General features: G+C 33.0%; 1 protein-coding gene across 2 annotated transcripts in view; it reads left to right on the forward strand.

Moving 5' to 3' along the window:
* Positions 1-22,557, forward strand: part of Stag2 (STAG2 cohesin complex component) — a 71,226-nt gene that overhangs the window by 17,550 nt on the left and 31,119 nt on the right. For both annotated transcript variants that reach the window (XM_055612146.1, XM_055612147.1), the window contains exons 9-19: positions 4,268-4,375; positions 5,033-5,144; positions 6,593-6,710; positions 7,338-7,441; positions 14,401-14,493; positions 14,618-14,707; positions 15,335-15,538; positions 17,490-17,560; positions 17,780-17,867; positions 18,065-18,145; positions 22,065-22,157. In XM_055612146.1, coding sequence (XP_055468121.1) covers positions 4,268-4,375; positions 5,033-5,144; positions 6,593-6,710; positions 7,338-7,441; positions 14,401-14,493; positions 14,618-14,707; positions 15,335-15,538; positions 17,490-17,560; positions 17,780-17,867; positions 18,065-18,145; positions 22,065-22,157 — 1,162 coding nt within the window. The remainder of the gene's footprint in view (positions 1-4,267; positions 4,376-5,032; positions 5,145-6,592; positions 6,711-7,337; positions 7,442-14,400; positions 14,494-14,617; positions 14,708-15,334; positions 15,539-17,489; positions 17,561-17,779; positions 17,868-18,064; positions 18,146-22,064; positions 22,158-22,557) is intronic.

The raw sequence follows: 22,557 nt of genomic DNA on the forward strand, positions 1-22,557 counted from the left end.
ATCTATCTATCTATCTATCTATCTATCTATCTATCTATCTATCTATCTATCTATCTATCTATCGGTAGATGTCTTATTATGTTGCATAGAGTGGTCACAGACTCTTCGGTATCTTCTGCTTTAGGTTCCCAACTAGCTGAGACTACAGGTATGAACTACTCCAAACCTAACCACAGCTAGAAATTTAATTTCTTTATGTGAAGTTCAGAAAACAAAGGAAGAAGGAACTAAAAAAATTTAACTGTAAAATTGTAACTGAGCTAAGGTTTCATGCCAATTTTTTGGAGGTTTTTCCCTTTTTAGCTGGTCTTCATGCTGTAGAAATAAAGTTAAACCTTTAAATGCATAGGAAAATGTATGTATTGCACTTTGTTATGTTTATTTATTGAAATATGTTTCTATACTACTGGTAAATAAGTCTGAATTTAATATACTATTAATATGTGATAGTTGTGCTACAAATGTCTTCTATTTTTAAAAGTAATTGCAGTAAAGTATATAGAACATAGACATTGCCATTTTGACTATTTTAAGCATAAGGATTAGTGGCAGTAGGTATTTTTAAAGTTACGCACCTGTCACCTTTGTCCGTCTCTAGAACAGTTTTTTTTTTTTTTTTTTGTCGTTGTATGAATGAACTATGCTCATTAAATATATTATTCCTCATTCTTCTCCTGCCAGGTTCATAACAACTCTTCTCTTTCTGCTTGAATGATTTTGCCTGTTTCTGACATTCATGGAAATAGAGCCGTAATATTTGTACTTTTATTTGCCACACACAGACAAGTATCAGAAATTGCTTTTCCTGTTTTTGGTGGATACGATTTCACTGTATATTTATGGCATATTGCCATGGGCTCTTTTCCAACATGTGGCTGTTAAGACTATCTATGTATGAATATAATTGTTTAAGTATATGATACCTTACATTTGGTTATTTTGTATGTACCCAGAAAAGAAATTGCTGAATGGTATAGTAATTCTCTGGAACTTTTGGAGCACTAGAGATGAAGTTGTGGGGAGTTGAACCTTGTACTTTTCACATGATAATCCATATACTGTATTACAGAGCTACATTTTTAGTCCAGCCTTTGATTTTCTGGGGAAACACCATAGTACTTCTACAGTGGTTATGTCATTCTACATTCCCACCAACGTTGTATCAAGAGCTCCAATCACTCCATAGATTCTTCACCAGTGACTGTCTTTTACTTTCTGAAATACTGATCTTACCCTGTATCTTATATATTAGATATTGATCATCTCTTGTATTTATTTAGATATTAGGTTGGGTGCTTAAAAATGATTTTGCTCAGTTGGAAAGTGAAACATTTTATTAAAATACATGACAATGAACAAAAACTTCAATATATATAAACTTCAATATATATAAACTTCAATATATATAAACTTCAATACACACACAGGCACGCACGCACGCGTACCATTAGTCCCGGCTATTTCCTAAGCTGAAGTAGGAGGGCTTTCTTTATCTTTTTTTAGATTTTTTATTATGTATACAGTATTCTGCCTTGCATATGTATTTGCTTACCGTATGGGCCACCAGATCCCATTATAGATGGTTGTGAGCCACCATGTGGTTGCTGGGAATCGAACTCAGTACCTTTGGAAGAGCAGCCAGTGCTCTTAACTGCTGAGCCATCTCTCCAGCCCCAGGAGGGATTTCTTGAGCCAGCTTGGCTAACAACAAGAGAGAGACCTGTCTCAAAAAAAAAAAGATAGTAAGATTCACTGAAGGACATAAAAGAAGATTTGAGTTTGAAAAGCTTTTAAAGCAAAATAGTACTTAAAGAACTATAGTCTCTTTACATATTTCTAGTTAAGATTATTTACATAAGAATGACAAAGGGATCTTTAAAGAAATTTTAAAGAAATCACTGTAATTTAATCTATATTTGAAAATTATTGTCTAAGAGGAGTCATTGGAGCTGGGATGAGCCCAGTGGAAGAGGTAGAGCACTTATCTAGTATATGTAAGGCTTTGGGCTCCATTCTTATCTCTGCTGTGTGTCTGTGTAAATGTGGTAAGCCAGCAGAATTTTAATTTAAAAAATAAAATAGGGAGTAGCCCAATAGGATTTTATATCTTGTATGCTGTACTAACTTTAAAATTCGGATGCTGTTGCTTAAGTACACTAAATGAAAATAGAGACAATATTTTTAAATCAGGATTCTACTGTAGCTTTCCTTGGTAAAACTAATCAGTAAATGTGTTTTGTTTTTTGTTTTTTGTTTTTTTTGTATCTTTTGTTTTTTTGGCAAGTAGTTTGTATTGAGTAATGGGTACAACCCAGTAATCTGAGTGTGGTAGTACAGACCTATAATCCCAGTACTTGATATGTTGAGGCAGACAGGGTGGATCAACTGTGTAACATTTCTGTCTGTAAGTAACTACAAAGATGGCTGAGAATGTAGTTTCATACTGTACTGCTTGCCTACTATGTTTTATGCACTTATTTCAATTTCCAAAACTTTTAAATCAGTTATTCAGCTTTATTTAAAAAAAAAAAACCTCAATATTTTTGTCATGAACCTGGAAAGCAAATGTTAGATTAGAACATTAAGATATTTGCGTCCAGGGCACTAATTTCCATACATTAGTTAAAAGTATAGAAATTTAGTAGGAAATGAAGCAAAAGTTACACATCAGATCTTTGACCCTAAAGAAAATAGAAATTTAACCATATGAAAATATATTTAGTTTTTTGCAGAGATATCACATTTAAATGAGATTTCCCCACTTTTTTTTTAAAACATCACTGGAAAAGATAAAAAAAAATAGTAATACACTACATTGTTGATCTTATATAAAATAAGCCTATATATAGTGTTAGAATAGAATTAATTGGTCTGTAGTAGTTAGTTTCTTGTCAGCTTTACACAAACTATAGTCACTTGGAAAGAAGGAACCTCAATTGAGAAATTACATCTGTGAAATTGTCCAGTGGTCATGACCGTGGGGCATTTAAAAAAAATGTTTACTGATGTAGCAGGGCTTACTGCACTGTCGTCACTGCTATTACTAGGCAGGTGGGCCTGGATTATGTAACAAAAGTAGCTGAGTAAGCCAGGAGAACCAAGCCAGTAAGCAGCCTTTCATCATGGTCGTCTCTGCTTCTGTTTCTGCTCAAGTTTCCTGTATTTAGTTCAAGCCTTAGCTTCCCTCTATGATGGATTATAAGCTATAAGATACAATAAACTGTTTCCTCCTCTAAGCTGGCTTTGGTCAGTATTTTTTCAATATAATAAAGAGACTGTCTTGGCAAAATCTGTTATATTTAAAATGCCCACATGTGGTTTGTGATAGACTTTTAAGTATTAATAGAAGAAATATTAAATTAACATTAATAGTAGCCATTATTAGTATTTTATTTGGATTATCTCATTGCCTATAGTAGCTTGTGAAATGGGTATGGTTATTATCCCCATTTATACGAAATGCACCGCGTTGCAGTAGCTATAAGGAAGGTAGTTTAAATAGCTACAAAAATCTTACCAAGATGTAATGTTCATTTACATTCTTTTTTAAAAAGTCTAACAAAAATTTAGGAAATCATGGGCCAGAAGTTTTCCCCATGGGTAAAAGCATAAGTATGACAACCCAAGTTCAGTGTCCAGAGTTTACAAAAAAGGTACATACAAAGAATGAGAAGCAGAGATAGAAAGAGGTGTGACAAGTCTTGAAATGCAATGGAGTAGTAGAGCAAGAAAAACTTGTCTAAACTCGCAGAAGTTGTTCTTTGATGGCCACACATTTATTGTGACACCGGTTTATGTATGGGGAGCAGGGAAGAAGAGAGGAAGGGAGGGCAGAAACGGACCAGAGAGAGAGAGAACACTATTCTCTTAACTTTAAAAATTTTTATTTTTATTTCCTGTAATCTATGTTTGTGTGCTTGCTCTCTTCTTTCCTCCTTTCTTCTCTCCCCTGCTCATAAACCTAGGCTTACTTTGAACCTCCTATACAGCTAAGGATGACCTTGAAAGTCTAATCCTCCTGCCTCTATTTCTCAAGTGCTGGGTTAATAGGTAAAGGCCCAACATGCCTAGCCTGGATTCATTCTTAATTGTACATCACAACAGTTATCTTTGACCTTAATGACACACTAAGCAATTTTGTTGGCAGAGTTTTTCCAAAAAAAATATACTCAAATTATATTTATTTTTAACATAAATTTGTGAAATTAAGTACATAAAAATTTGATAGTTATGATATTGCTAAAATCTATTATTGTTTTCTTATCAGGAGTAGTGAAGAAGTTCTTACTGCAGAAGACTGTGAAAATGTCTATCATCTGGTTTATTCAGCTCACCGGCCAGTAGCAGTAGCAGCTGGAGAATTTCTCTACAAAAAGTAAATTTATATTCCTGTTACTCTTTTACTATTATAATGTTATTTAACAATTCAGGTAAAGCTCTTGATATATGATCACAGACACTAGTCAACAAATATTATATAGTGACTTTTAAAGAGAAGATATTTAACCAACCAAACGAATCTCACATCTTTGTTATGATTTTTATTAAACGGTTTTTGGCGTGTAGTAAGTATTAGGATATTTTCTTGGTATGAAATTAGCACGAGTTTTCTGTTAATTGATATCCAGCATTAGTTCTTTGTTTTTCCCCACTATCAGTTAGAATAGGAACATTGTGTTAAGATAATGTTCAAAGAAGAAATGGGAATGATATTTTACATTTTAGAGAAAAAAATTATACTTGTGCATAAATATTTTAGGTCACTTACTGTATTTTATGAAAGGAAGAAATTGTATAAAATAATATAAGGTTTCCGAAAAATTTATAACTCAGCATAACTAACTTTAGAATGCAAAGGACTTAGGACTGTTAGAATTGAAATGAACGTTTTGTATCGAGTATTTCCTTGATACTTTAATGCTTACCTATCCAGTTTTACATTCTGTTGTAAGATGCTTATGTATGGAATACACAGTTAATTTCTATGATTAGCAAATATGGTTTTCATGTAAGTATTTACCTTTGCCTATAGGCTCTTCAGCCGTAGAGATCCAGAAGAAGATGGAATCATGAAAAGAAGGGGAAGACAAGGTCCAAATGCCAACCTTGTTAAGACTTTGGTTTTTTTCTTCCTTGAAAGTGAGGTTAGTTTATATTATTTTGTACTTAATTTCAAAGTTTTGAAAGATATTAAAATAGTGTATATCTAAAATCTTACAGATAACTACTAAATGCTGCTTAGATATAGTTATTCTAATTTTTAACAGTGCATTCTAATTTAATAGATTGTTGTTCAGTAATTATTGGTTATTAATATTTTTGGAAATTATTACCAACTGTACTCCTTGTTACTGACTGCAATCTTGGTTAAGTTACTTAGTCTTTCTAAGCCTCCGTTTCCATTTTAAAAAGTTGGTAGGAATTTTTATTTTAATTAATGCTGAGACAATCCCTGTAAAAGAACAAATTAGAACATTGAAAATTCTCAGATGTTCATGTTTATTATTGTTGTTTGAGACAGGATCTCACACTGTATTCTAGGCTGGCCTGGAACTCAGTATGCACGTCATACAGACCATGATCTTGTGCAAACCCATGTCCTTTTGCCTTAGCTTCAAGTGGGATTTTTTGTTTGTTGGTTGGTTGGTTTTGGTTATTTTGAGACAAGATTTCTTTGCACAGCCCTGGCTGGCCTGGAACTAGCTCTGTACAACAGGCTAGCATCAGACTAAAAGTTCTACCTGCCCCTGCCTCCCTAGTGCTGGTGTTAAAGGTATATGCCACCATGCCCTTCTCTGTCTTAGCATATGTGTTGAGATTACACATGTGAGCCATACAAGTAGCTTCATGACTTGTATTAGTATTAATATGGAAACAGATTTCCATTAGTCTCAATTAAGTTAGCATTCTGTCATTTTTGTGAGATCTCAAAATTTAATTTTATTTAGAGTTCATATTATATATTTGCTTGTTTTTGTCTTTCATTATGTAAATGTGTTGAATTATATTTTTAGAAAAATTATCAATCAAATATGATATTCCCATGATTCTTTTTGTATATTGCTAAATCTAGTTTGCTAATTATTGAGCATATTCCCTCTGTATTAATATAATTTACTTGTATATAGTCTTTCAAGTTTTAGAAATTAATAATATTCTCCAAAAACTTTGGTCTATGATTAGCTTCAACCCTTCAAACAATTTGGAAAACTGTGGTCTTTTACCTTTAGAATGAAGAGAATGATACCCTTATAAACTGAGTCTCAAAGGAAAATGTATTTTATTGCTTTACCTATTATCACTCCCATGCAGTTACAGTAAAATCGTAGTCCACTTAAAACTTAAGAAAAGTTAACTGATGTAAACAATAAGTATGTATTTAATCTTATTGTAAAGTAGTCTTTACCTTAATATGTTATAAGGTACTAATGCTTTAACAAAGTTTACTTTTGTACAGCAAACTACAGTCATTCTCTCCGTGTTCTTTAATCTATTCGCTCTCAAGAACAAATTGGCTGTCAACAAAGCATTTGTTCTTTTGTCCTAAGACAGTGTGCTTTTCGTCTAAGAGCTTGTTGTTTTTAACTTTTAGTTACATGAGCATGCAGCATACCTTGTGGATAGCATGTGGGACTGTGCCACCGAGCTACTGAAAGACTGGGAATGTATGAATAGCTTGTTGTTAGAAGAGCCACTTAGTGGAGAGGAAGGTAAGAGTATTTAATTATGTTGTTATTGTTTGTCCATACTTTTTTGGAAATAGATTTTTGTCATTCTTTTAGTTTTTGTTAGTGTTATTTCTGATAATTGTTTTTGGTAGTGTTGGGAATCAAGGTCAAGACCTTGTACATTGTTGAGTGAATACTAAATCTAAAATACAGTACCTGTGTCATATTCATATATATGAATATTTTTTTTGATGTACAAAGATGTAATTCCAATCAAAAATAACTAGATGTGGTGACACATGCCTGTGATACCAGCACTTGTGAGGATGTGGCAGGAGGATAGTGAATTCTATTTTAGCCTGAACTACATAAGTTCTAGGCTAGCTGGGTTTTGTTTTGAAACCCTGTCATATATATATATATAAATTCTGTGTATATGTTGGTTGGGTCCATGCTTTCTTTTGCCTATGTATATATACAGTGAACGTACTCAGAATTCTGAAATTTAGAAACATTAGATTTAACTTGTTCTGACCTTTTCTGTGATAATGGGATTTTCTTTTGTACATTAGTTTAGTTCCTGTTCATATGCAGATAAACTTACATAATAATTTCAATGGGCGTATATGGAAAAGAAATAGGTTGGTTAACTCTGATTTTCTCTTTTAGCTCTAACAGACAGACAAGAGAGTGCTTTGATTGAAATAATGCTTTGTACTATTAGACAAGCAGCTGAGTGTCATCCTCCTGTGGGAAGAGGGACAGGAAAAAGGGTATGCCAATGTTTTTGTTATTCTGAACTTCATTTCTCAATTTTTTGTATGTTTTTTTATGCCTATTTTGACCATCGAACAAAAATACTTGATTTTTAGTTTTACTTTTGTGTGCATACAAAGATATGTATACACATACATTCATATATATGTGCCTATATATAAGTAAATACTAAAGTAGTAGCAAATTGAGGAATTTGATTTTTCATAAGATCTTTTGTTGATACATGGGATGACATTGAATGACACTATCTTCAAGGCTAATCGTAGTCTCTACATGTAGAGTACTGCATGTGTGTATTGGGTTTATTTATAAATTCATTTTTTATTATAATATGAGATTAGAAATGAATTAGACATTATTAATAACAATGGTGACCTAATTCCTATTGGCAGTTATCAACTTTTAATAATTTACTGAGAAGTTCACCAATTTTGGCAACTTCATAGAATTTCAAATGTTTGATTTTAAACCACCAAAATGCATTTTTAATATTTTAATTGCAAATATATGTGTATATATGTGTAACAAAATTTCATGAAATAATGCCAGTATGTGATTTAATCTCTGTATTTTTTTCTGTTTCTGTTATTACTCATTTTTTTAATTATTTAATCATCTTTTTTGCAGTGCCGTGGAATGAAACCAGGGCATTGTGCATGCTAGGCAAGTGCTCTACACTGAGCTACATCCCTAGCCCTTATTTCTGTTTTTTCTTTTTCTTCATTTTGTTTTTATTTTCTATGTTATATTTCTGTTTTTCTAATTATGGGCAGCAAATTAGAATTCTGAACTGATTACCTATGTCTCATGGGCCATAACATGGAGTAAGTTAAAATGCTGTTTAATATTATTATGTAAGCTTAAAAAACATATTTCATGTTCTTAAATATTTCTCTTCCTATCCAAAGGTAAACTTGAAAAATTGTCTTGAAATTTAAAAAATAAATTGGTGTTTATTTGTACACCCTGGTGTTTTTATAAAGCTATATTTTCATACAAATATATAAAATCCTTTGGCATTCCCCCCATCTCCTTCTCTTGCTATTCCCATTATTTCCCCCAGATACTATTGCTTCTACTCGCATGTCCTATATTCATATATGATATTATATACTTACATAAAATCTAAGATTCATAACTGAGTAAAAACATACAGTATTTGCTTTTCTGAGTGTTATTTTGTATAGTATCTCCAATTGAACTTATTTTCCTGCATTTAATATACCTCTGTTATTTATATCTGAAGAAAACTTGTTTGTGTATATTTGTCCTATTTTCGTTACCCATCATTTGATGATGGACCTCCAGAGGGATTCTTTAACTTGACTCTTGTGAATAATGGTGCAGGGAGCATCAATATGGAAGTTTATCCATGAAAGGTTGTTACTTTAAAATGTTTTAGTCATATAGCCAGTAATTCATAGTTGTGCTATATGGTAGTTCTATTTTCAATTTTTTAAGAAACCTCTCTACTGATTTCATAGTGGCAATATTATATTCTTCAACTTCAGTGTATATATGTCCCATTTTTAATATTATTGTCAACATTTGTTAAGTGTTTTTTAAAATGATAGCTATTTTGACTTACATGAGATAGAATCTCAGTCTTAATTTGTCTTTCTTTGAAGGACAGGTTATTTACTGACTGTACTTCATGATTTGAGAACTGTCTGTTCATTAAGTTATCCCATTTATTGGCCAAACTTTTAAAAATATTCTTTTGAATTAATTATATATTTTATATATTAGTCTTCTGTCAGATTTGTGGCTAGTAAAGCTTTTCTTCCATTCTACAGGTTGTCACTTCACTCAGTTTTTTTTTTTTTCATTTTAGCTGAAGAAGTTTTTAATTTTACATAGTTTCATTTTTCAGTTCTTGGATTTATGTCTTGAGCCATTTGATTCCTTTTCAGAAAGTCCTTGCCATACCTTGAACTATTTTCTGTTTTCTTCTAATCGCTTCCAACATTAAGGTCCTCGGTCTACTTTGAACTGATTGTTGTACTGAGATACAGATATAGCTTTAGTCATTTACATGTGGATATTCAGTTCTCTAAGCAACATTTATTGAAGGTGCTATCTCTTTTACATTCTATTTTCAGACATTTTTTTCCAAAATCAAGTGTTTGTAGGTGTGTGTTAGTGTTATAAGTGTTTGTCTCTCAAGCCCTCAATTCCACACCATTGTCTGTTTTGGAACTAATACTGTTTTTTTTTTTTTCTTTTTTTTTCTTTTTTTTCTCTACCTCCATAGTCGCTCTTGAAAATTAGGTGTGTTGATAATTCTGTCATTGTTCTCTTTGCTCAGGATTGCTTTGTTTCTTAGATGTCACTTGTGCTTTTGTTTGAATTTTAAGTTTATTTTCTTCAATTTCTGTGAAGAATGTCATTGTAATCTTTGATAGAAATGAAATTGGTTTGTAGATTTTTTTTTTGGCAATAAAGCATTTTTCATAATGCTAGTACTACCTATTCATGAACATAGGAAATCTTTCCATCTTGTTGTGTGTCTTTAAACTCCCTCCCTCCTTTCCTACCATATTGAAAAAACAAAGTTTTATGGCATTCTTCCTTATCCTTCAGCTTATATTCATTCTGTTCTTTCTTCTACAATGTTCCCTGAGCCTTGAAGGGAACAGTACAGATGTCCTGTTTATTGCTGTGCATTCAACAGTTATTAATTTGAAATCATTTTAAAAATTTCTTTCTGTTGAAAAAAATTTTTAGTAGACATCTCTGACATCCATTGCTAGGTTTATTTCCAAGGTACTTTGTTTTTTGATGCTCATTAGAATGGAATTTTGTTCTTGATTTCTTTATTAGGTGTGTTTGTTACTTGTATGCATGAATGATATTAAATTTAATATGTTGATTTTGTATTCTCTATTGCTGAAAGTATCAATTCTAAGATGGCTTTTTTTGGTGATCTCTAGGATTTTTACAAACATGATCATATCATCTGCGAATATAGACCATTTGACTAACTACTTTTCTATTTATATCTTTTATTTCTTTTTCTTTTTTATTGCTGTATGACTTCAAGCATTACATTGAATAAGAGTAGAGAAGTTATTTCATTGCTTATTTTACTGGAGGTGATTTGTGATTTTACCAGTTTAGTACAATGTTGGCTGTCACTTTTTAAGTTTTATTTTATTATTCTTGTGTATAGGTGAGTATATACCATGTTGATTGTGTGGAGCTCAGAGGACTACTTTGTAGAATCAGTAGTATCTTTCTACCTTTATGTGGATACCAGGGATTCCACTCAGGCTTTGCAGTTGCATGCCAAGCACCTTTACCGGCTGAGCCTTTCTAGCCTGTACTCTAGGTTTGTCGTATTGGCCTACATTATGTTGTTGTGTGTTCCTTGTAGTCATAGCTTTTTCAGAATTTTTGTCATGAGGAGATACTGGCCTTTGTCAAAAACCATTTCTACGTCTGTATATATATAATTTATGTCCTTGAGTCTATGTGATACATTGTTACATTTGTTTATTTGAACATACCAAATTATCCTTGCATCTGTGAAATGAATCCTATTCATGTTTATATCTAATTCACCAGTGTAATTGACCTAAAGTTTTCTTTTTTGTGTGTTTATTTTACTCTGGTTTTGATAGTAGAATAACTGGCTTCACAAAATGAGGTTAGTGTGTTCTTTTCTTTTTCTGCTTTGTGGAATAGTTTTAGGATCATTGGTCTAGATTTCGTTGGAAAACTTATTACAGCTTGAGCCTCATTGTTTGTTACCGTTCTGTTTAAATTGTTCGTCTACCCTTGGAATTTGTTTTTGGAAGTTCATAGATGTGTAGAAGTTTCTCAGTCTCTTATATATTTTCAAATTTATTGGAATCTGTTTTTAAATATTCCCTGATGACTCTTTTAATGTCAGTACTATCTGTGGTGATGTCTCCCTTTTTTATCTCTAGTTTCATTAGTAGCATTTTTGTCTTTCTTTTGGTTTAGCTAAAGATTTGTCTACATTATCTTTTTAATGAATAATTTTATTCTTTGTTGATTCTTTGCATTGTTCATTTTTTTAAAGATTTTGACTTACGTGTATGTGTTGGCTATACATGTATATATGCATCAATGTGAGTACAAGTACCCACAGCGGCTAAGGTTTCAGATTTCATGGGACTGGATTTGCAGGCAGCTGTTTCCCACCTGATGAGGTACTGGGAACAGAATTTTCATTCTCTGCAAGAGCAGTTGCTGTTCTTAAATGCTGAGCCATCCATCACTCCAGCCTCAGTTCTGATCTGTTGCTATTTCTTTCTATCTACTGATTTTGGGTTTGGCTTGTTCTTCTTTTACTGTATCCCGAGTTCCTTGAGATCTATATGATTTTTTTTTTTTTATGTTAAGCATTTGTGGCTATAAACTCATCTCAAACTGTTTTCTTTGTGTCCCTCTAGTTCTGGAATGGTGTGTTTTCATTCTTATTGTATTCTGTAAATTTAAATTTTTCTTTCTTTCAAAACCAAACAAAGTAAATTTCATTTCTTTGGTGACTGATTCATCAGTAGTTCCTTGTTTAGTCTCCTAAGTTTGTATTGATTGGTTAATGGTCCTCCCTCCTTCCCTCCCTCCCTCATTCCTTCTCTCCCCTCTTTGTTGATGAGGTTGGGCTGTTGAATTCTCACTGTCTTGATGTCAGTCTTTCCTCTACGTTCAGTTGTGTTGTTTTTATGAAATTGGGTGTACCAGTTTGTTTACAGTTCTTAAATCCTTTGATTCTTTCTTTAATATGAAAGTGATTAATTTATTGTAGCTAATGTCAGTTTTATCTGATGTCAATATGGCTAGCTAACCCTCTTTTTCCCTACTTCCATTTACTCAGATTGCTTCCTTCCCCTTTTTCTCTGGGTTTTACTTGTTTTTACTATTTAAGGTGGCTTGCAAAGCTGTGCTGTTTGGAAGTAGCCAATAAACAGGTCCTATTTTTAGTCAAATCTGGTAGTCTGTATTTTGTTTGGAGAATTAAGGAAACCATTACTGTGAGATTAGTGACTTTGAGGACTCATGTTTCCCTGGATTTTCATGTGTACTGTGTTTCTGCACTCATATTTATATATTTGAATTAGCTTGTTAGTGAGATCATCTTTATTCTTTCAGTTTACATAAAAAACAAAACAAAACAAAATGTTTTAGTAGGACAAGATTGTAATATTTAGCCGACATGCTCAGGGTACATGACCTAAAGCACTACTACTGTAGGAGAACACTAACTGCCGTAGCTACCCTATCTAATGATGGACAGGCCTGGTGTGAACATAAAGTAATAGTTGAAAACAATTTCTTTTTCAAAACCAGCAACTTTTGGCGAGTAAAAGAACAATGATAGAATAGTGTGCAGTTGGCTATTAGTTACTGAGAATAGGAATGTAAAGAAAATAAGCTTTGTAAGATCAAGAATTAGTTTAACAGAAATAAAAATGTACTGGAAATGGGACAAATAGACACAAGGAATTGAAAGATTGTTAATGTAAATGAATTTTTAAAGATCATTAAAATAATAAAAAATTATAATTAAATATATTTACTTAATTTTAAGGTTGAGATGTGTGAAACAGTTAACTCTGGCAGTGTGAGAGTAATCAGCCTGTGTCTACAGCTGAAAGGTGCTCAGCCTGATTGATCTGTTTGAGTGTACCTCAGTGGATTTCAAACAGGTTGTCAATAGGATTAAACTTCTACCCTGGTGTCGGCCTTCACATGGGAGGGTATCACCTCAGTTTCTGAGCCTCCGACTTCCTTTCATATCTTGAATTTACCATTGCAGTTGGAAATTTCTTTATTAAGATCTGAGTCACACCTTGATTTTGCATTCTCTGCTGAGTTTCAGTTAAAAACTCAGTTTCTGTGGAGTGTTCACCTAGTTTCTGGTTAAAAACTCAGTTTCTGGTCTTGTCTCATGGAAGTTAGGAGTGCTGTTGGACTTTGGAAACATGTTTGTGCAGTATTTTCTACTCTTCTAGCCAAGTAGTTTAATCGCAGAGATTTGATATCTGCTTCCTTCCTCATTATCTGGTTTCATAGGTACTGTTGACTATAAGTGGCAGTAATTTCTGGGAGTTGCTGTTTTTTTTTTTTTTTTTTTTTTTTTTTTTTTTTTTTTTTTTTTTTTTTCATTTAAAAATTTTGTGGATTTTAACTTCCCTGCCGCTGAAGCTTTTTCTGTCTCTTTTATTTTTTGGATCTAATGGTGGTTTATGAGGGCGAATTTCTCTATTCCCTACTATTCATGTTCAGAGCTCTATTATAGTCTGTAATATCCTTATGAATGTAATGCTCATTAATTCTGTATTTTATCTAATCTTTCATAAGTCTCCTGTTCACAATTATCCTCCCTTGACATTCTGTACTTCTTACCTTTTTTTCCTCCCAGACGTGTGGGAGACTTTGGAGAGTGCTGCTTGCCCCTATTCCACCTTTTTTTCCCCTAATTGGAAATTGATCTTCATTCTAGGACTATTCAACTTTTTTGTTCTATGTGGTATTTTATGTGTGTCTCCCCTACATTTTTTTTTTATTTTTACTTATTTACTACAGTGTCTTGCTATGTAACCCTAGCTAGTTGACTTGGTATTCACTAACTAGCCGCACAACGGCCTTGACCTTACTATTATTCTCTTGCCTTAGTCTCTTGGGTACTCTGCACCGAATTGTTCCCTCCTTAATAATGAGTAAATTGTTTTGTATTACTTTTAGGGCAAAAGTTTTATATTAGGGGATTTTTGACTGGACATGTTGGCATTTAATGATAATTCAATGATTTTAGTGGCGGAAAAGGAATGAATTGAGACCAATGTGGACCATAATAATGCAAAATTCTCAAAATTCTTATATCCATCATTTAAAATACTGCTATATTTTTTGTATTAATTAAATTTGCGAGCTTAACACTGTTATTGAATAGATGTTTATAGAAATTTTTGTGTTACTTTAGGTGCTAACAGCAAAGGAGAAGAAGACACAATTGGATGACAGAACAAAAATCACTGAACTTTTTGCTGTGGCCCTTCCACAGTTATTAGCAAAAGTAAGATTGTGTTGATAACTTAGCATCTCTCATAAATCACAGATTCTTTCAAAATAGCCACAGCCTATGGTTAGTTAGCATTATTATAATGTTTTTAACATTATCTTTTTTTTTCCTCCAAAAGTACTCTGTAGATGCAGAAAAGGTGACCAATTTGTTGCAGTTACCTCAGTACTTTGATTTGGAGATATACACCACTGGACGATTAGAAAAGGTGAAATGTTTTTTGTGTATAAAATCTTAGAGGAGAAAATGCTATTTTAATTTACCATATCATACAGTTTTTAATATTACAGATAATGTTTTTGTAGTATTTAGAGGGAACCTATATATACTAGGTCTTTTATATTTTAGACCAATTTGATTTAGAAAATGGTACAAATGAACTTTACCTTTCCTTTATGCCCATAGCTTTACTTTCATTCTTATATACAGTGTAGTACTATATATCATTGGTCATTGATGCTTTATTGTCATGAATTATTCAACAGTAACAATTGTAAAATAAGTTTATCTAGTAGTTACATGTTCCTATAACCACTGAGAGCTCTTTGTACATGTTAACATTCTGACCAAACAGAGCCCTGTGAGACAGGTGATATTGTTTGCATTAAAGTTGCAGAGATGTGCCAAACAATGTATTTGATTACTAAAATTAGACAACTCTCTGAAATACTTAGTGTATTTAAAAACTGTCAGAGTTAGTGGTATGATATAATCACAATATACCTACTATAGATTTCTTAACAAGGATTATACACAATGGGCATACCTTCTACTCCTGAGCTATATCCTTAATCGTATACCTTATTAGTTTAATGCAATGAATTTTATTTTGCAGCATTTGGATGCCTTATTGCGCCAGATCCGAAATATTGTAGAGAAGCACACAGACACAGATGTTTTAGAAGCATGTTCTAAAACTTACCATGCATTATGTAATGAAGAGTTCACCATCTTCAACAGAGTAGATATTTCAAGAAGTCAGCTGATAGATGAATTGGCAGATAAATTTAACAGGCTTCTTGAAGACTTCCTGCAAGAGGTATGTATTACAAGTATTTTGTTTCTTGAATCATTCCTTTCTAGTACCAGAGACACTCAGCATTAGTCTGATAATCCAGTGGTGTGCTAGTGAGTCCTTTTAGAATCATTGTTCTTACATTAAAATAAGAAAATGGCAAGGAAATGTAACTTTAAAAAGATGTAGATAAAACTAGCATTTTTTTTCCTTTTGTTCTAAGGAAATTAAGTGGATAGTTCCCTGATTTTAGTTGAAAAAGTGGCTATTAGAGTTGCTATTATGGTCACTGTTGGCGTTTGGAGTTTCTTATGTTGTTCTTTCAAAGATGCTTATTGCATTGGCACTCAAATATTCATGTATTTTTGGTATAATTTTGTATGTGTGTGTGCGCGCGTGTTTTAATTTATTTGCATCAAATTAAGTTATAATCATTATTTCTCTTAGCTTTATTTTTTTTATTAAGACGGGCTTTCACTGTGTAGACCAGGCTAGCTTCCAACTCACACAGCAGACATTTACTCTCGATACTGTTTCACAGCAGCTAGAAATTGTGAACTTTTTTTACATCCAGTAGCAAAGTGGATGTAGTGGCTAACAATTATAATAACCGTATCACCCTGGAACCTGAGGCAGAGGGTTGTTTTTAGTTTGAGGCCAGTTCAAACTACATAGTAATGAGTAGGCCAGCCAGAGCTTCAGTCTAAGACCTTTTACATACTACCTTTTTTATTAATGACCCCAAAATCATTTATGTATAATTTTGAGATTTTCTCTTTTGTAAAATTATTAAACAGTTTATGTGTAACATTAATTTAGGTTTAAGGTTTTCTAATTGGAATAATTTACAAATATGTTCATATATAGTTATCACATTTGGAAACATTTTAATGGCTCTTTTCTTGATTGAGTATGCCTGTAGTTAATTTTAAATCAATGGTAGTTTAATAACTAAGTTTTGTTATTTTTAAGAAAAATTAAAGTATAAAATGGTATGTCTGTGAGCAACCTAGATTTCATTGCCATAGAAAATAGGGGTCATAAAAATTATCCAAAATGTGAGTAGTCAGAACTAGTATATGTCATAGGTTTTCTCCCAATTATGTGTGATTGGTTCAATATCCTTTTCTCTTGAACTTAATCCCTTTCTAATTTACCGAACTTTGCTTTAGGTGGTGTTGTGGTCTCTTGGTTATCATCTAATGTGTGTTCCTTTATTGATAGTGCATCTAGCACTGGGAAATAGGAAAATTTAAAATAGTTTCATGTCTGTATTACATAATAGGAGAAAGGTGAACAATCTTATTTTTTCCATCTTACTCATTATGTACTTATGTTTATAATCTTAGGTTGACTCAGCAACATTGTCTGAAATTTGGCAGATATAGGTCTTTAATGATGAAGCCTCTTTTTGGGTTTTTATTTTGCTATTATTGCCTTCTAAGGTGATATCATCATTTCAGTAGCCTAGGATTTATTACTTGGTAGTTCCTCATTTGATCTGTACCAAAATGACTGAAAAACAATTTTACTTTGGTATCATGTTTTTGTATGTGGTTTGAGACAGAGTTTCACTATGTTAGACCATGTTGGTTTTGAACTCAGAGGCCTGTTTCTGTCTCCCAAGTACTGGAATTAAAGGTACCACTATGCCAAGCTTCTTCTTCCTATTATTATTATTATTATTATTATTATTATTATTATTGTTGTTGTTGTTGTTGTTGTTGTTATTATTATTATTATTGTTATTGGTTTTATTTTGGTTTTGTTGTTGTTATTTTGTTTTGTTTTGTTTTTGAGACAGGGTTTCTCTGTGTAGCGTTGGCTATCCTGGAATTTACCATGGAGACCAGGCTGGCCTCAAACTCACAGAGATCCACCTGTCTCTGCCTCCCTGAGTGCTGGGATTATAGGCGTGTGCCACCACTTGGCCAATTATTTTGATATTTCTTAATGTGCAATTAATAATTCATAGGGAGAAGAACCTGATGAAGATGATGCATATCAGGTATTGTCAACATTGAAGAGGATCACTGCTTTTCATAAGTAAGTTTAATCTGAGTTTCTGATTTTTTTTAACACTATAGCAAAGTGTCCTTGTATATTTTGTGGATTACTATGATTTCAAATAAATTCTCTCTTTTTTTAAATAAAGAAATCACTTGATAGGGGCATGTTGTACTCTGAAACAATTATGGTCAGGCTTAGCTTTTAAAAATACAACTTAATTTGTATTTTTGTTTTGTTTTGTTTTTTTTTTTACAGTGCCCATGATCTTTCAAAGTGGGATTTGTTTGCTTGTAATTACAAACTTTTGAAAACCGGAATTGAAAATGGAGATATGCCTGAGCAGGTTATTTATTTATTTATATACATATATACACACATACATATCTGTGTATATATATATATATATATTATATATATATAATATATATATTATATATATATATAATATATATATATTCAGTATGTACATATACCGAACTTTGACAGCAAAAGCTTGTGACTTATATTTCACTTTGAATCTTGTTTCTTCTTTTTTTATAGATTGTTATTCATGCACTGCAGTGTACTCACTATGTAATCCTTTGGCAGCTTGCTAAGATAACTGAAAGCAGTTCTACAAAGGTATGTGGTAGTTCAGTGCTGTTTTTAGTAAATATTTCTATTTTTAGCAAATTTATACTTTTAATAAGAGTAATTCAGTGAAGTTACACTTATTACTAATTTACTATATGTAGTCATGTTTCTAGTTTGACTATTTATTGAAAGAACATTATAGATTTTATGTCACAGTATGATTTTTAATTAATTTTTTTTTTAATGGAAAGATAACTTACTTTGACTTTCCACATTCTCTAAATTGTTTACCAGACATAAGAAGGTAATTAAAAAAAAAAAAAAAGATTTATGTAGTTACGTGTATGGGCATTTTGCCTGCATTTATGTATGTACACCAGAAGAGGGTGCGATGTCTCACCATAGATGTTTGTGATCTACCATGTGGGTGCTGGGAATTGAACTCAGGACCTCTGGAAGAGCAGCCAGTACCCTTGACTGCTGATCTGTATCTCCAGCCATAGGAAGATAAATTTCGTAAAACATAATTGAGTACATTTGACTTAGAATGTTAAAAACAGTTGTACAAAGCAAGTATATTACATAAACTAAAGACAATGAACTGGGTTTCTCTATATCATCTTATGCCTTGAATTTTTCTTTTTTTCATTTTCTTTTGTTTTTTGAGACAGTGTTTCTCTGTGTAACCCTGGCTGTCTTGGACTTGCTTTGCAGATCAGACTGGCATCAAACTCACAGAGTTCCACCTGCCTCTGCCTCCCCGAGTGCTGTGATAAAAGGCATGTGCTACCATGGCTGGCTGCCCTTAGTATTTCTTAAGTTTTCAAGGATTCTCAAATTCATGGTTTTTAAGGTTTACTAATTTTGAGTTAATGTGTATCAGTGTGTTACCTGCCTGCATGCATTTGTGTCACTTGATTGTTTGGTGGATCCCCAACGAGGGATTACCAATGCTTGGGGGACACCATGGGAATGGAATCCTGGTTCTCTTTAAGAGCAACAAGTGCTCTTAGCTACTAAGCTATCGCTCTAGCCCCCAAGATAGTGTTTAATATTTGAAGTGAAGATAAGAATGTTAATTTGACTCATTTTTTTAAAACTATTAAGATATTACTGGGACTTAAAGATTAGGCTATTTTTTTTTTCTGAAGAAGGAATTTTCCTATTTTACCTTTTCTCCTATTTATTCATTTTATATGTGTACACGTAAGGGACATTTTAAAGTTTGCTAACACCACAAAACTGAGTTTTCAAAATGTAGGACCAGTAGCTTTCAAATAAGAAATGCAAGAAAACCTGCTTATTTTCTTCCATGAATTTGTCACGTTCAAATAATATAAAGTGAACATGGATCATGGTTATTTACTCTAAACCTTCTGAGCTGGCATTTTAATTAATGTAAGCTGTATATAATTATGAAAGTTTTCCCAGAATATTTAGGATATTATTAATATACCTATTAATATTTTTAATTTTTTAAAATTTTATTTTTTTTTTACTTTGTATCCCAGATGTAACCTCCTCTCTCGTCCCCTCTCAATCCTACCCTCACTCCCTCTTCGTCTCCTGTTCACCTTTCCAAGTCCACTGATAGGGGAGGTCCTCCTCCTCTTCCCTCTGAACACCTATCAGGTCTCATCAGGACTGGCTGCATTATCTTTCTCTGTGGCCTGGTAAGGCTGCCCCCCACCCCCTTCAGGGGGATGTGATCAAAGAGCTAACCACTGAGTTCATGCCATAGACAGTACCTGTTCCCATTACTAGGGAACCCACTTGGACACTAAGCTGCCATGGACTACATCTGAGCAGGGGTTCTAGGTTATCTCCATGAATGGTCCTTGTTTGAAGTACCAGTGTCAGAAAAGATCACTTGGCCCAGATTTTTTGGTTCTGTTGCTCTTCTTGTGGAGATCCTGTCCCCTCCAGGCCTCCCTATCTCCCTCTTCTTTCATAAGATTCCCTGTGCTCTGCCCAAAGTTTGGCTATGAGTCTCCACATCTGCTTTAATACCCTGTTGGGTAGAGTCTTAGGAATGAATACAGAAATTGAAGTACATTTACATAATGAAATACTATTCAGCAATTAAAAACAAGGAAATCATGAAATTTGCAGGCCCATGGTGGGAACTAGAAAAGATCATCCTGAGTGAGGTAGCTATTAATTTTTAAGTTTTTGTATTTCTTTGCTTTTGTTAGCTTTTGCATAAAGTAAGTATAAGATAATCGGTTTCTGTGTTACTTTTCATTCATTCATGTGTATCATTGTTCTGGTTTGCTTTGTATTTCTGTGGTAAAAACCATAACCAAGAGCTACTTGAAGGTGGACAGGCTTTATCATATCTTATACATTCAGGTCAATTGAAGGAAATCACGGCAAGAACTTCCGTAAAAACTAGGGAGGAATACTATTCACTAGCTTACTCTTTGATTCTCTGCTTCAGCCAGCTTTTTTTATACAGCTCCAGACCACCTCCCCAAGGATAGCACCAACCACAGTGGGGCTGCCCTTCCATATCAAACATAACTAAAGGCCATTCTGATTTTGGCAGTTAATTCCCCCAAGTGTTTCAGGGTGACAACTATAGTCAAATTGGACAATTGTACTTCGCTTATAATCCCTACTCCCAAACTCATCATCTTGTTTCCTCTTTGCACTCGGTCTTTTCCCCTTTCTTCTCACAAATATTCTTCGTTTTCTTTTCATGCTTTTTTTTTGTATATACATGAATGAATGAGTGTATATTTAAATCTATATTCTGTACATGAAAAAGCACATACAATATTTTTCATTCTCTTCCCCTTGCCTTATCTTTTCTTCTTTCTTCTTCCTTCCTTTGAAGCTATTCCTTCACCAACTGAGTTACAGCTGTGTTTAAATATGTATACATATGCATGCCTATCATTATTTTAGTGTGGAGTGTTTAATTTGATTGTAGATTAACTTCATATTACAGTTGTTCACTGTCATTGTTACTTTTTGACTCTCATAGTAAACTAATTTATACAAGTTATATACATAAAATTATAGAAGTAGACTGATGAATCAACCAAGTACCATGCACTGAGATAACCTAGACCTTCTGCTAGCCCTTGGGCAGCTCATTTTCCATGGAGGTTCCCTACAAGGGAAACCAGGGTAGTCTCTGGCATGAACTCAGTTGCCTGCGCTTTGATCAATTCCCCTTGGTGAGGTGGCCGTATTAGGCCACAGAGAAAGAAGAACCAGACAGTCCTGAAGAGACTTGATATTCTAGGGTCAAATAGTAGGGAGGAGGACCTCCTCTATCAGTGGACTAGGGAAAAGACATGGGAGGGGGGAAAATGAGGGAGGGTAGAAACAGGAGGAGTTGAAGGTGGGTTATATAGCTGGGATACAAAGTGAATAAATTCTAATAAATAATAGTAATATTAAATTATTGAAGTAGTTTCTGAAAGCAGTATTTGTATAACAGGTATAGATGCTGCATATAAGAGTAAACTGGAATATTTGTCGTTCTGAATCTGGCTTATTTCTCTTAACACAGTGGCCTCCAGTCTACCTGTATTCCTGTAAATGATACAGTTTTATTTTTATATGTACACACTTCATTTTCTTTACCTATTCATCTCTCCTTGGACATTTAGACTGGTTTTACTGCTTAATCATGGAAGTAGTTCAGAAGTAAACATGGATGTGCAATTATCGCTACAGTATGCTGACTTAGAGTATCGCTACAGTATGCTGACTTAGAGTCTTTTGAATGTTGCTTAATAATATTTGCTAAGTACTTTGAAGTGTACCTTGTGGAGATTTGAGTGGGGGAAGAAATTATTTGCCTTCTTTTATAACATTATAAAGAATACATTTAAATTAAAATTTCAAGTAGAGCAATACAGTTGTATCCATGATAATGTTTATGTTACTAAGCATTTTAAAGAGGCACAGAACTGTGTGTAATGTTTTAAACCATGTTAAATTTTTTTTCAAGGAGGATTTACTGCGTTTAAAGAAACAGATGAGGGTATTTTGCCAGATATGTCAGCATTACTTGACTAACGTGAATACTACTGTTAAAGAACAGGTTAGTAATCACATGGCAATAGTGAATTGCAGGTAAGGAATTGCCTGGATCAGATTAAGAGATTATTCTGATTGATGGTTCATTTGGGATGGCCCAGTCCTCTGTGGGCAGTTCCATCCCAAGGTGGTGGGTTTTTAAATGACATGTTTAACATAAAAAGATATGTAAAAATTTTAATAGTAAGAAATATATAATATGCTATGGTAAAAAGAACCACTCAATATAGTGAACTTGTACATAATAAAATGAGTATATTCATTTAGTTGGAGTTTATATTGTGTATATCTGTATGTATGTATGTATGTGTGTGTGTATATATATATATATATATATATATATATATATATATATATATATATGACATCATATATAACCAACTAATACTGCTAAAAAATAAAGA

The sequence above is a fragment of the Psammomys obesus genome, unplaced genomic scaffold, assembly GCF_907164565.1.
Source record: "Psammomys obesus unplaced genomic scaffold, mPsaObe1.curated_primary_1811, whole genome shotgun sequence".
Taxonomy (NCBI): Eukaryota; Metazoa; Chordata; class Mammalia; order Rodentia; family Muridae; genus Psammomys; species Psammomys obesus.